Source organism: Clarias gariepinus, chromosome 16 (genome assembly GCF_024256425.1).
Source record: "Clarias gariepinus isolate MV-2021 ecotype Netherlands chromosome 16, CGAR_prim_01v2, whole genome shotgun sequence".
Lineage (NCBI taxonomy): Eukaryota > Metazoa > Chordata > Actinopteri > Siluriformes > Clariidae > Clarias > Clarias gariepinus.
The window spans coordinates 11868891-11883034 of record NC_071115.1 but is presented as its reverse complement, the minus strand read 5'-3'; the positions used below and the strand labels follow the sequence as shown (position 1 = coordinate 11883034).

At 38.3% G+C, this 14144-nt stretch overlaps 1 protein-coding gene across 5 annotated transcripts; it reads left to right on the top strand.

Moving 5' to 3' along the window:
- Positions 1 to 233: 233 nt before the first annotated feature.
- On the top strand, positions 234 to 13666 carry tlcd3ba (TLC domain containing 3Ba). 5 transcript variants are annotated; one of them, XM_053515444.1, is made up of 8 exons: positions 234 to 283; positions 3926 to 4042; positions 6431 to 6592; positions 7392 to 7475; positions 8298 to 8514; positions 9655 to 9750; positions 10128 to 10237; positions 10414 to 13665. In XM_053515444.1, the coding sequence occupies exons 3-8, from the start codon at positions 6468 to 6470 to the stop codon at positions 10664 to 10666; spliced, it is 885 nt and encodes a 294-aa protein (XP_053371419.1). In that variant the 5' UTR covers positions 234 to 283; positions 3926 to 4042; positions 6431 to 6467; the 3' UTR covers positions 10667 to 13665. The 5 variants fall into 5 exon arrangements, with proteins under 5 accessions (XP_053371419.1, XP_053371422.1, XP_053371418.1 ...); XM_053515443.1 differs by lacking the exon at positions 234 to 283 and adding an exon at positions 2890 to 3086; XM_053515445.1 differs by lacking the exon at positions 234 to 283 and adding an exon at positions 3752 to 3813.
- Positions 13667 to 14144: the final 478 nt, after the last annotated feature.

Below are 14144 nucleotides of genomic sequence, written 5' to 3'. Positions count from 1 at the left end.
TATAACATTTAAAAAAAAACATCTTTATGGCTCTTACAATGAATGCAAACACTTGTACCATCAGGTCACTTTATTTTGACTAGCTATTGGCTTGGAATCCTGTTAATCAAACGAACCCTCCAGTGGAGTAGCTGCACACCAGGAGCTTGTGTTTTTCTCAGCCAATCACTGCACTCCTACCGGCTCCTGCGGCGGAGATTTAAAAGTGAAATGAAGCTCAGAGAGACATTTGGTGGAGACAAGCAGAGAGCTGCTGGAGGACACGGAGTGGTGTGAGACACAGGTAAGATAAAAAAAATGAAATTCATTATTCTGTATATTTTACTGTCATGTGTAAATAACCAGATGACTAGATACAGAAAAAAAGGTAAATTAATAAACATAGCTGATGAGAAGTGAGATACAGAGACATATAATTATATAACGGAATTGATCTAAGATAGATAGATAGATAGATAGATAGATAGATAGATAGATATAATTCTCAAACTCTGAGCCATTATTTATAATAGCCCACCTGTTTATTATAGCAGTATATTTTATAGCATAAATTTAATTTATCACCACTAATGGTTTTACTCCTGGGCTTATACTACTAAAATATTAGTTTATTATTATTATTATTATTATTATTATTATTATATAATGAACATAGTTCCTTTATAAACATACACCTTTACCATTGCATATAACACCTATTCTGTGTAAGTAAACCTGTCACATTACATTTCCATCACATGCCTCGCCCTAACTCTTTCATTACAAACATTAAAATCTATATGGTATGTAATACAATGGATTTTGCATAGCCAGCATTAAGCTCGTCTCTCTACTATCCTTTTCTCTTAAGGTGTCCGAGCAGAATGTAACCTATTTGACTGTGTATTTAACAGTCAAATGTAGCTCAGTGCTCTTTACTCTGCTCACATCTGGATCTCTGGACTCTGGTGTACATGTAAACAAAGAAGAGTAAAAAGTACTGCTTTTTTAGTAGTAGATGCCAACAAGTGAATACATGCATCAGACATTTTAAACTGCCTACCAAAGAGCAGTGATGCTTCTCCTCCTGTTGTATATCTCTTTACTGCGTGGGTGATAGATAGATAGATAGATAGATAGATAGATAGATAGATAGATAGATAGATAGATAGATAGATAGATGTTTTTATAATGTATTCAAATTATAAATAATTATAATAATAATTGTCTCAGTGGTTAGCATTGTTGCCCCACATCTTCAGGTCTTTCAGTCTCACCTTTGATCCTGTGTACATAGAGTTTGCATATTCTCTTTGTGCTAGGTGGATTTCCTTTCATAGCCAAAAAACATCCAGTCGACAAGGTTGACTGGTATTTTCAAATTACTACACACTTTGTAGTGTTAGTGTGCATGTGTGTGTTTAAGACAGGTCAGGGCCCCATCCAGGATGTACCCTGCCTTCTATCCTGGGATAGGCTCTAGTCCCCATGCAAACCTAGACAGGAAAGGCTGTATAGATAATGGATGGATGGATGGATGGATGGATGTTTAGTTAATTGTCTCAGTGGTTAGCGCTAGTTCCTCCACATATAAAGGGTTGCATGTTTACATCTTGTATGCAAACTGTCTATGTGTATGCAGTTTGCATTCTTTGGTGCTTGGTGGGTTTCCTCCTGGTACTCCTGTTTCCCCCCATATTTCAAATACATGCCTGATTAGTGCCTGTAGTGAGAGACTGTGTGCATGTGTGTGTGCTTGTGTGAATTGATGTTTAACAATCATTCATGTATAGAATAGAAGTTATTTATTGCAGGTGCTCATTATTTGCCTTTTTTCTTAGAATTTTTTAAAAAAAATTTAGATACACAAGTTAACACAAGTAGGCAGCAGGGTGGCTTAGTGGTTAGCACTGTCGCTTCGCACCTCTGCCTTACAGGGTTCGTGTTCGTTTCCCTTACTATATTGGATCTGTGTGCATGGAGTTATGATGTTCTTCCACCTTTTGGGGGGATTTCCTCCAGGTTCTCATTTTTCCACCTACAGTTCAAAGACATGCATTTAGGCTTTTTGTTGTTCTCAATTTGCCCGTAGTGTGTGAATACGTGTGAATGTTGACCGGAGGTCCTACCACGGTCGTAAAATGGGAATAAATACAATGGTAATCAACGTTGGCCTCCATGGTCCCTAGTTGGGACTACAGAGGTTCCTAGATGGATGGATGGATGGAATTTAAGATGCTGGTCGATACTTACTGTATCATTAATTCAAATGTAAATGTCCATGCATCCAATAAAGGCAATTTTATGTATAGTAATATTTTGTTCATCGCAAGGTAATGTAAGATTGGCGTGTGATTGTATGCAACCTGCGATAGATTGGCACCCTGTCCAGGGTGTACTCCGCCTTGTGCCCTGAATTTCCTGGGGTAGACAGCTTGTTAACCTTCATGTTTAGTGATGTAAGTGATTGTGCTGTACCAAGTTTGCCTCAGGACCAATCTGCAGAGCTGTGTGTCCTTCTGACTCTATACTGTAGCTATAATAACGCTGATCATTATCCAATCCAGCACGACTGACCTCATCGAGGTGATGGAGCAGGATGTGTGATATTGTGTGTGCTTAGTTGCTGCCAGGATTATTAGTTTTTAATTCCGACTGTGGGCGAATGACAGTGCTGTTTATTGCCATGTAGCAGGACTCAGACCTATAGGATGAGGCGTTGTTATGGAGGATAAGCGTGAGGAGGCGGATGCTTGTGAAAGCCGCCTATGCTGGATGTGATGCTGGATGTGATGCGGCCGCGTCCTAAACGCGTGCGTGTGTGTGTGTGTGTGTGAGTGTGAGAGAGAGAGAGAGAGAAAGGGCGCGCGAGAGAGAGAGTGTGTGTGTGTGTGTGTGTGTGTGCTCCCTGCGCAGGTTCACTACACCACGGGTAAAGCTTGTACCAGCGCAGTAGTGCACTCCGGTGTGTGTTATTGGGTGAGGTTTGGGAGGCGGTTATGGCGCGTCACGTTGTCTCAGCTCAGTCCTAGCTTTTGTAATTTCAACCTTTTGATTTAAAACGAGGAGATTTGGACGTGGATAGAAATCACGTGGACGTCAATCAGGTTTGTGCACGAGCGCGCCGGCTCAGATTGAAATGCCTCGCCTCGGCTTTGACATATTACACTATAGCAAAAAAAAAAAAAAACGGGGGGAAAAACGACTCTGCTTGTGATTGAATTAAATCTGATATATATTCGGTTTTCGTGTTAGCTGGTGGCGTTTAAACCTCGTGACCGTTCGCCGTCTCGAGGACGCGCGCGCGGCCTCGTTTCATCATGCCACAATGAGGATGGTTAGGTCTAAAAGACGGGAATGAAACGATTTATGGCGTTAAAAGCAAACATGTCTGAGGTGAAATGTGAGCGCGTTTGTGGTTAGCAGTGTGCTAAAACCCTGCCTTTGCGCTGCCGCACGCGCCGCCGAACTGCTGCTGCTGGTGGTGGTGATGATGATGATGGAGGTGCAGTGCCATGGAAACAATGGGAAGCATTGCGCTGCTCTGTTAGCTAATAACTACTAAACATGCTAGCTGTGTGACACTCATAAACCAGTCCGAGATGTAAATGCAGGGTTTTATGGGTCCGTTTTCTCAGAATTTACATCCGAGAAAAATCACCAGAAACCGGTGATAATATTTATCTATCTTTTTTTTTATTTTTTATTATTATTTCTTCTTCTTTTTTTTCCTTTTCCTTTTTGTCATGGTGCCAGTGATCCAATAAGTGATGAGTAATGTAATCTGCATGCTTGGCTCCTCAGCCAGGGATAATGATTTAAATTTGTAAAAATGTTAGTATTCTATAAGGATATAAAGCCTTCAAAAAAAAAATCAACCTATCATTGTTTTGGTGATACAATGGCCTGTTTGGTGTGTGTGTGTGTGTGTGTGTGTGTAAATCAGGAATGAAGGAAGCTGTCCCAACTGCAGCTGCAATGCAGAAACAAACACCATGGTTCATGTGCTCCGTCCACGCTTCACATTACTGCTGATCCCTTCAAGACGTTTCTGCCAACTTTAGTGCGTAACGTTCCTTAATATTTTGTTGTATTTTGTACGTTCAGATTGTTTTGCTTGTACGTGCTGCTGTTATGCTACAGTGTGTTTTCCTGCAGTGTGTGTGTGTGTGTGTGTGTGTGTGTGTGTGTGTGGAGGCTTCTGTTTGTGTGTGGTGCTGCTGTATAGGAAGGGAACAATCCACTCCCTTCTCTCCATCCACCCCTTCAGGGTACCACTCAGTGCCGTCCTCTCTTCCCCTTCCACTTTTAGCCCATCTTTCTGCCGTTTTTTCTGTTCTTTCTTTCTTTCTTTCTTTTTTTCTTTCTGCATTTTACTTTACTCATAAGTGGGAAGACTGAACCCCCGAATTACGTCATTCCTGAGCTCGGTGTGTTTGGAATACAAAGTGGGGAGAAAATGGACGCGTTTATGAAAGCAAACTGATTGTATGCTTACAATGTATTTACCTAAAACAGTGAGCTGTATGGTCAGTTTTCTACAGTATAATTAATTTCTAACCAAATAGGTTTTATCTTTTTTTTTTTTTTTTTTTTAGGTAAAGCATTCATAATTGTACAATCAGAACAACATTCGTCTTCTAACAAAGCAAAAATTGACAAATCTAATAGAGACCAAAAGAGAAAATAACATGATTATATGCCCTTTTTATATATAACTGCCATACCAAACATATCATATACACAGAAGTAAACAGACGTATAAAGAAATAAAAAGCTGAATTTTAACACACACTAAAAAACAACAAAAAAGTAAATAAGAAAAAAAAAACCTTGTCAAAATAAATATAAAAAAGAAAGAAAAGAAAAACATATGGGTTTAAGGGTTACTCAGGGTAGACACTGCAAAGAGTTTAAGTACATCAGCAAAGGCAGCTGTCTACTGGTAAATTTTCCATGATTACCTCTAATAGAGTATCTTGTTTTTTTTTTCTTCTCATTTTTAAAATGGACATGGTGTCTATAAGCCACTGAGATACTGTATAGGTCTGGAGGATTTCCAGAGAATCAACAGACGGCGCCTGGCAATCAAGGATGTGGAGTCCAAAATATCTTATTGCTTTGTACTGTACCAAGATAAATCCAACGGCATCCCAAAAATTGCTATACCAGGGTAGACATATTAATCATAAGAACTGCAGACAAATAGCGCTGTAACAGTGCTCATTGTCACAAAACAAATATAAAGAATAACAAAACAATCATGAGCAAAATCCCATAATATAAATAAATATATCATAATTATCACATTCTGCGTGATGATCAAGCCGAGGGCAATGTTGGTAAGGAAAAACTCCCTGGAAGAAACGTTGAGAAGAAACTTAACAGGAAACCTGTCCTCAGTTGGGTGATATCAGATAGCAAAGTGAATGATAATGAACCAATTAATCATTTAAATATTATTTTTTTCTTTCTTTAATTTACTTTCTTTAGTTTCTTACCTACTTCATCTCTCTCTCTCTCTCTCTCTCTCTCTCTCTCTCTTTCTTTCTCTCTATACATCTGACACCCCCTCCCTCATTCCATCTTGTAATCTTACAAAATCTCCAGCAGGCTAATCCTTTCTGAGTCTATTTTGGTAGCCCCCCTTTCGAACGTGGATTAAACCAGGGTTTCCCAGCTCAGGCCATTTATGTTAAGAGGCCCCTGTACTATGCGGTTCTGAGTTTTGTTTTGTTTTTTTAACCGTGATCAATGTCTGATAAAGTGCCCCTAGGTAAAGGACTCTGGACTTATGTGACATTACATAACTAAAAAGAATTAAAAGCACCATTAATCGTTGGTCAATGAATGGCACTTCCACATTGATCTGGTTTGAGTAAGTTCATCAAGTCAGGTTAAACATACAGTTTTGTGGGACAGCCTTATTTACCGTTTTAAATTTAATTATTTTGCCTCCTTGTGGAAATAAAGAGTAGATAAATTGGTGATTACCAATTTATGAAACGTGCTTATTTTGTTTATAGCTTTTTTTTTACCCACATGTATTTGGGATCCACTCAAATTGTAGTTTTCCTCGCACAGTTTGCAAACCATAATTAGGACATTTCAGTGGAGGTTTATGAGGCAGAACCAAGGTTTATAAGAAACCAACCAAGTAAACAGTGAAGCAAATATTTTGTGTATGTTTATTATAGTATACATTTATTCTGTAATTAATTGCTAATTATTAATTAGGCTAGAAATTAGGCGTAGATAATAATAATTCGGATTAGGGATGTTTGAAAATATTTATAATAGTACACAGTTCGAATCATGTTGCCTTATACTATAATATTTATTTCCAGATACAAAATCATTTCCAAAATGTATATATAAATCAACTCCGGTTGTCAATTAAAATTTCCTAATGTTAGCGATGTGTTTTGATGCCTGTCATTCCACTTCTTAGAGATAGACCACGAGGCAGAACAGTATTGCCAAGGACCATGCTCAGCATCCTAGCAGCCGGCTCAATATTCTTCCCAGGCCTTTTCCTACTGTCTAAACGATGTCTGAAACGAGCGCCAGGGCTGAAGTGGAGCGAGGCCGACGCCGTCATCGTCTCCGCGAGGTATATCTCAGTTTAGTCTTACACCTATGAGATGAACAATCGTTTTTTTTCTGTGATATAAGCTGGCATGCTGTGATGGTGCTGTAAACAGATGGAAAAGATGGATGTATTCATTAAGAGTATAAAAACACAGCGCATGTGATATTATATTCAATATAAAGTATTTGAGTACTTTTGAAATCTCATTAGTTTTTGGTTTTGTTGCACATCTGTATTGGTTACTTAAAACTGTAATATATTTTAATTGTTATTTTTACCACCTTCCATCAAACTTCCTTTTGGATTTTGAACTATGTTACTGTGCACAATGTCAAGTTTGAGTTTTTTTTCTTTTTACAATCTAATTAAATTCAAGAGGATTAAACAAAGGTTTTGCTCTTCAGTATTTCCTTAAACAATATTCTGCTTTACTGAGTCATGTCAGGAAAGAAAAACATTATTATGCTCCATTGTGATAAATTAGAGAAGATAGTAGATGCTGTTATGCTTTTATGTAAGCATAACAAGATTTCATAGACAGTCTAAAACACTAAATGTAACTAAACATGATAAAAAAATACCTTGTCATATTTAATTAATTTTAAAAAATGGCTGGATTTTCTTTACCAACACATGTGAATAGCACATCACCATTACACCACCTAGTCACTGACAATGTTCCCATAATAGCTTAGCCTGTTGTGTCTTATTTTTTACATTTTAATCATATTTTCTATTTCTTTCAACAAGAAAATGCAGAATTGTTTAATTTTTTAATTGCATTTTTGTTAAATTTTTTAATTGCATTTTGTCATTACAGGCTAGTTTCTTCCATTCAGGCTGTCCTGGCTTCTTCAGCTGGGTTTGTCATTGCATCATCTTGTGAAGACATCATTGAGGACCAGTACGTTTTTTTTGTATAGATATTTATTCAGAATTTCTGCACATCTGTATCACTTGTATTACGGTACCGTAAATCAAAGCACTGTTGTACTTAACGTGATTATGTAATCACTGAAGGCTGGAGTATGTAGTATTCTGGTAGCTAACTCCTTGTAGTTATTTCTTTTTAACAGTACAGATATCTACAGGGCTGCTTTATGCATGTCAGTGTAAAGTTTTGTAAAATGAGCTTTTCTAAGAATGTGCCTTCAGCTCACCTTGTGTCCCTCTAATCAAAATAGGCTCTCAACCTAATTAGTTTTCCTCTGTAAATCCACTGTGGCGTTCTTCTGGCCACGGCAATGTGATGAAGCAGAGCTGTCTGAGACTCTTACTTCCGCTGCAGTGAATTTCTCTTTGTCACGTTTTCAGTCCGGCCCTCGATTTATTACTCAGCTGCAATATGTGCATATGCATGGGTGGATTAGTCCAGAAAGGGAACATGGACAGGAAAGCGAGGCTGGGGGAGCAGAGCATACTGGTGGTTGATTTTGATAGTCAAAGTTAAGGAAAATTGGAAGCAGTGGTTAGTTTGAATAGTGCCCCAGCCCCTCCTCCACTGCGCCGCATTATTCTGGCCATGTTTAGACAGGTGCGCAGTCCTAAAGGAGAATCCACACATCAGCTCTTAGTGGCATTTAATGTCAAGCATTGGAAGAATAGGTAGGCAGTGGTTATTCAAACCTCAACAATGCATTGTTGGTCTGTGTGACAGACATGGGTAATGATCTTCTCCCCCACTCAGTCCTTCTCCTCTTCTTGTTTTTGCATTTATTGTCTGCAGGCACTGGCTCACTAGCACCTACATCCTGTTTGCGGTCCCTTATTTTATCTATGACATCTACGCCATGTTCCTGTGCTACTGGTACAAGATGCAAGTCAAAGGTCACGAGGAGGCTGCGCCAAAAACGAGCACAGCCATTCGCAGCTACCTGTGGCGAGAGTTTCTCATGGTGCTTCATCATGTTGTCATGGTTACTGTCTGCTTCCCTGTGTCTGTGGTGAGTTGGAAGGAGGATCGCACATATTGCAGCTCAAGTAAACTGGCTTATTCTAAATATAACTGAATATACTTTAAAAGATAATAATAATATTACAATGATATATATATTTTTTTTTTCCTATTGCCTAATTGTCTATTTAATTATTTCTATCCAAAAGTACCTATTCCGAGTTCGATTAAAACAAGCCATTCATCACTTGTCCAACTTTTATCTAATTTTAACCTCAGTAAACATTTATTTATGGCAGTTTTCCTATCAAGTTTCCATACATGCCTGTTGTTCCTGCCATCTTACTTTCAGGTGTTAGGTATATTTACATAGTCTCTAATATTCCACTAATAATGGGAGCACAATCTGAATAAAAGTGCATCATGTAAACACCTCATTCTGAACAGTCTTACCTGATCCAGTCCAATCGGAGTACATTTTTAGTCAGAATGAGATGATGGTGTGAATCTTTCATAATCTGTTCAATAGGAAAATATTAGCCATGTAAACACTTGATCTCTAATGGGAATGACTTCAGGAAAATCTTTAATGTGATGAACCCTACACAGAGCAATATGAAGTGTATATAAAGGGTATAAACACAGTTAAGAACGAAAGAAACTAGATATTTTGCAAAGGTGTCTTCAAAATAGGTATTTTATAAGAAAACATACAATATACTTTTGCTCCAAATAGTCTTGCTGTTGCTTTTATGCTGAATAATAAAATGCCTGAAGAAACAAATTAGCCCTCCTATAAATATAGGTCAAACTCAAGTAAGAAATCCTGTTTTATTGTTATATAGGTCTGTGAAGTGAATTTATTATTTTTATCAATACATAGGCACCCTGTTCAGGGTGTACCCTGCCTCGTGCTCTAAGTCTCCTGTGATAGGCAACCCTGTATACAGGATAAAGCAGTATGCTGTAGATGATAAGTTAATTATTATTAAGGCCTTCTGTAAATGTACAAGGTTTTTTTTGTCTGTTTTCACATGTACAACAGCAGCTCCAAAGTACCCTAGGTTGCAGTGTAAAGATATTTTTGTGGCTCAATTTTATTTTTATAATTTATATATATTTGAAGTGGAGTGGTAAGTAATATATTTGAAGTAATATTATTTGAAACAGATTTTTTTTCCTTTTTCAGTTCTGGCGACAAGGAAAGGGGGATTTTTTCCAAGGTGTCATGTTCCTAGCTGAACTCAGCACTCCATCTGTTTGTCTGGGGAAAATACTCATCCAGGTATTCCCCCAAATTTGTACCCAATACCACTTTGTCCTTCACCCATTCATCACCATTTTATCTATCACTCATTAATCGAATTGCCTCATCAGCTATCGTTTCCTGCTTACTGATTCGCTTAGTATTATTGCTTCCATAAACCAGCACGATTAAAGCTTACTTTGCTTAAATGCAATATTTTTTTGTGCATGTGTATCTTTGCCTGTTTCTTGTAAGCACTGCTTTCTCTCCTTCACATTTAAAAAGACACAGCAATGTACGTACCTCATACTGTTGGGTCTCATGTTGATATTTTCCTTTCAAAGCTTTCTGTTTACTCATGGACTCCCTGTATCTTCCTTTGTCCTTCCCTTTCTGTCTTTCTTTTCATGCTTCAGTACAAGCAGCAGCACACTCTTCTTCATAAAGTTAATGGAGCACTCATGCTGATCACTTTCTTCGTCTGTCGAGTTCTTCTCTTCCCCTACCTCTACTACGCCTATGGCAGGTATGTTCTTTCTCAAGCATTAATCAGGTTTTTAGACAGGGGCTCATGGTCGAAATACAAATTTAAGAGTCACAGATTTCGTCTCATCTATTTACTATCCTTGCTATTGGATGCTTGCAGTTTCCTTCGAGATCAATAAACTATCTACCTAACTGTCTACCTATCTATCTATCCAGGTACGCGAATATCCCCGTCTACATGGTGCCGCTGTCCATTCCGTGGAAGTATAACATGGGTGCTGCTCTGCTCATGGCTCCGCAGGTCTACTGGTTCTGTCTGATCTGCAGGGGAGCGTTTCGCCTCTTCACCCGGGCCTCTCGCCATCATCGTCCCTCAGTCAGTAGGGACTCCGAGCCTAAAACCCCCATCATGCCCCCAGCCAACGGTTACAGTCCCTGTGACACAGAAAGAGAGCCTAACACACACTGAGAGACACAGAGGGGCTGATGCGAAAGATGGTGCAGAGGCTTAGAGTTTTTAGGCCTCAGATATAATGGAGGTAAAATACGAATATATTACAAATAGTACACATGTCCTGCTGTTCCATTAGGTTGGGAAGATAGAAAACAAAAGCAGAGGAAGCAGGAAGGAGAACGAGACGGACGGGCTGATGACGATCATCTCCATTCTTTGTTTCCTCTCTGAGGAATTGCAAGAGCATGCTAATAAAGCCTGTTTCATACTCCTGATGTAAAACCTCCTGATGCCGACAGACTTTCGGATTGTATTCTTCATCCCAGTTATATCCTGTGACTGAATTTCAAACATTTAGGGAAAGGGGTATGTAATATAATGTACACAAGCACTTATCATTTGTACATGACCATCATCATACTAGTTGCAGAAACAACAGGTGAAAGCAATGGGCATGTAAGCATTCCAAACCGCTGAACCGCTATTTATGAAGAGTGAGCGATGAAGAGACAAGTCCGTGTCCTCGATTTCTCCTTCCTAACCCACTCTTTGTGTCTCTTCAGTTTAATATTTCATAGAAAGAAAGGGAACAGCTTTTCAGTCAGGGTGTACATAGTAAATGTTTAGTGTCCATTTTACTTTTAGTTTGACCTGTTTATTTTCAACAAATTATTATTTACGTTGAATGTTTTTAATTTGATTTGAATTATTACCCACCTAATTTATTATTGCTAAATTACATTTAAACGGAGAGATCGATTTGCTACTGTATTTCAGGAGTCTCTCCACAATTAGACTTTTTCTTTCTGAACCCTTCCTCTAAAGCACCCAGTGGAACTCTGGAGGTTTTCTAAAAACGCCTGCCCCACTGCACCTGTCTTTTTATGAAGCTCTTGTTACCCGTTTTTTCCGTGATCCCGACCTACATATTGGGCTTAAAATAACCCAACAGGGCCGTGGTGTTGAAGTTTGGAGGACTGTTGACACACTGCCCTTAAACTTCTGCTTTGGTTTTCGCTTTGCTTATCTCGCCATATTATTAATCTGACCTCGACATGGCATGCACTGTCTCATTATTTGTATGCTTCAGGAACAGAATTGAACTTGTAATGGGTGCTGGGCAGGTCTCTGCATCACTGAGCTGCTAGCAGGAAATACACTGCATCGCAAAGAAGAAACTTTGCACATTTACTGGATCAAAGTTCCTTAAAGGAGTACTTGTGTTTTTTTTTTTTAACCTAGTCACCGTTCACAGAATCTGTAGCTTGTGTGATTTCCGTGCACAAGAAGTTATTTTGAACGGAGAAAAGAATCGAAAATGTGTTGATGCTAATACAACAAATTTCATGCAAAAAATAACTAAATAGGGTAATTGGGGCACCTAATCCTTAACCGAAACATTATAAAATGTATGTATTTATTGAAATAATTCAGCAACTATAGAAATTATTGTCTGAAATAAACTCACATGCTACAGCTTTGATTATGGAGGTTAAATTGAAAAAAAAAAGAAACAACAACAGGGTATTCCTTTAAGTCTTAACAAATGTTGAGTTTTATGATTATCCTATGATTTTAGTTATTTATTTCCTGTGCTGAATGCCATCCATGTAGCTAAAATGGGTTCATTTTAAAAACGTAAACAGGTGATAAATTAAAGGCAAACTTCTGCACAAAGTTTCCTAGTAAGGTGTTTGAACCACTAACACAGATTCAGCAAATATGGGCATTGATCCTACCTGTCTCCATGGAACTGTACTGGAAGGATGAACACTACTCTTCCAAAATGTATTCCAGTGAGTGTTTTGAAGAAGAAGATGATGATAATAATGATGATGATGGAGAGCACGATTATGCTGGTCCAAAATCAATTGGATGGGAGTTCTGCTGATTTCGAAGTCACAGAATATAATTTACATCGTTTTGAGTCCCATCAGACCAGTAAGACGTCATGCCCTGTGGACTGGGATGAGGTCAGTTTGAAATAGGATAAAAATGTTTCATCATGGTATGAAGCTGTCAGAACTATTTTGCATTGATTTTCATTCTAATGAAACACATTTCATTAGAACCATGCGTAACCGAGCCATTGGTTTTTCCTTTAATTTGTCACCTATTATCATGTACTATGACTGGGTAGTTCTGTCCATTTAAAACATGAACAGCATTGCTCTGTTTTTAAAAGCCTACATAGATCCCTTTAATAGAACAGGTTTTCCATTGTAGAGCTTCCATAGTGAGCTCTGTTACACTGAGAACTGTCTGCGAAATGACAGGGGGATAGTAAGGTGTGTCTTGTGAATTGGGAGATGGTTATATACAAATAAGTTGCATTTATTGATTTATGGTTTATTTATTTGAGTAATTTATTTAATGTTATTTATTTGTAAGACTGAATGTACATACGAAATACATGTAAATGTTTTGGTGAGTGGACATCTCCGGCTGCCTGGCTGAAGGCTTTTCTGTACCCGTCCTCTCAGCTACAATATACTCTACTGTCTTCTTCTGTACTCGAGCACTGTGTGAGACCTCTTTTTATTGGCACTCAGTCATTGTGTATGTGTATATGATACTGTACTGTTTGCACTGGTATGAACAACAGAATGCCGGTCATTTTCTTTGAATGAAGAGTTTTCTTCTGGAAAATCGACAAGTGGGCCACTGTTCTGTGCAATTACACCGTAAAGGAAACGGATATTTGTGCTGATTGGACTGAAATGAGATTAAATTAAGCTGTGTCATGCCTCATTGTAATCTCATTAAAGACTTAGATGATGAGTTCCATGCTTAAGCACTCACACCTTCCTCTGCTCTGTTGGAGAACAGCAATTATTCTGAATTTTCTCATTCTTCTTCAGCATTCCTCTGTATGCCATTAAAGTTAAAGCCTGGCCAAACAAAATGCATTTATATACACTCTCGGGTGTTAGTTTCCTAATGAGCTATGACATTAAAGCGACTCGACTCTGATGATGTAGATGATGTGATAAAATAGATTTGATAGGAGTGCCGACTTAAAAAGCAACAAACTGTGAAAGCTAAATTATGTGAAATGCTGCTTCCTGGGGGTTAGAGGTTATAATACACATACGCTCACACGACATGTTTCAACCCACATCAGCTCACTCTTAGCTATGTCTTAATTTTACATTCACATTACAGCACAGTGAAATAGTTTACTTTGCATATGCCATGTAACAAGGATGCCCAACAGCTTTGACACTCAACCTCATGATGATTAAGAGTCTGAATATAGAATTAGCTGAACCTACATGATTCAAGTTTTGTGAATAAGAAATAAACCCAAATAAGAAATGTATAACACACTATGCAATAAAATACACACCAGGTACTTTAATAGGAAACACCTATACATGTGTTCATCAATGCAGTCCCAATAAAGCAGCAGCGCACTACATAAACTCATAAAGTCAAGGACTTTCCCCTTATTTACATGTTTTATGTATGTCACTGCTGCTATATGATTGGC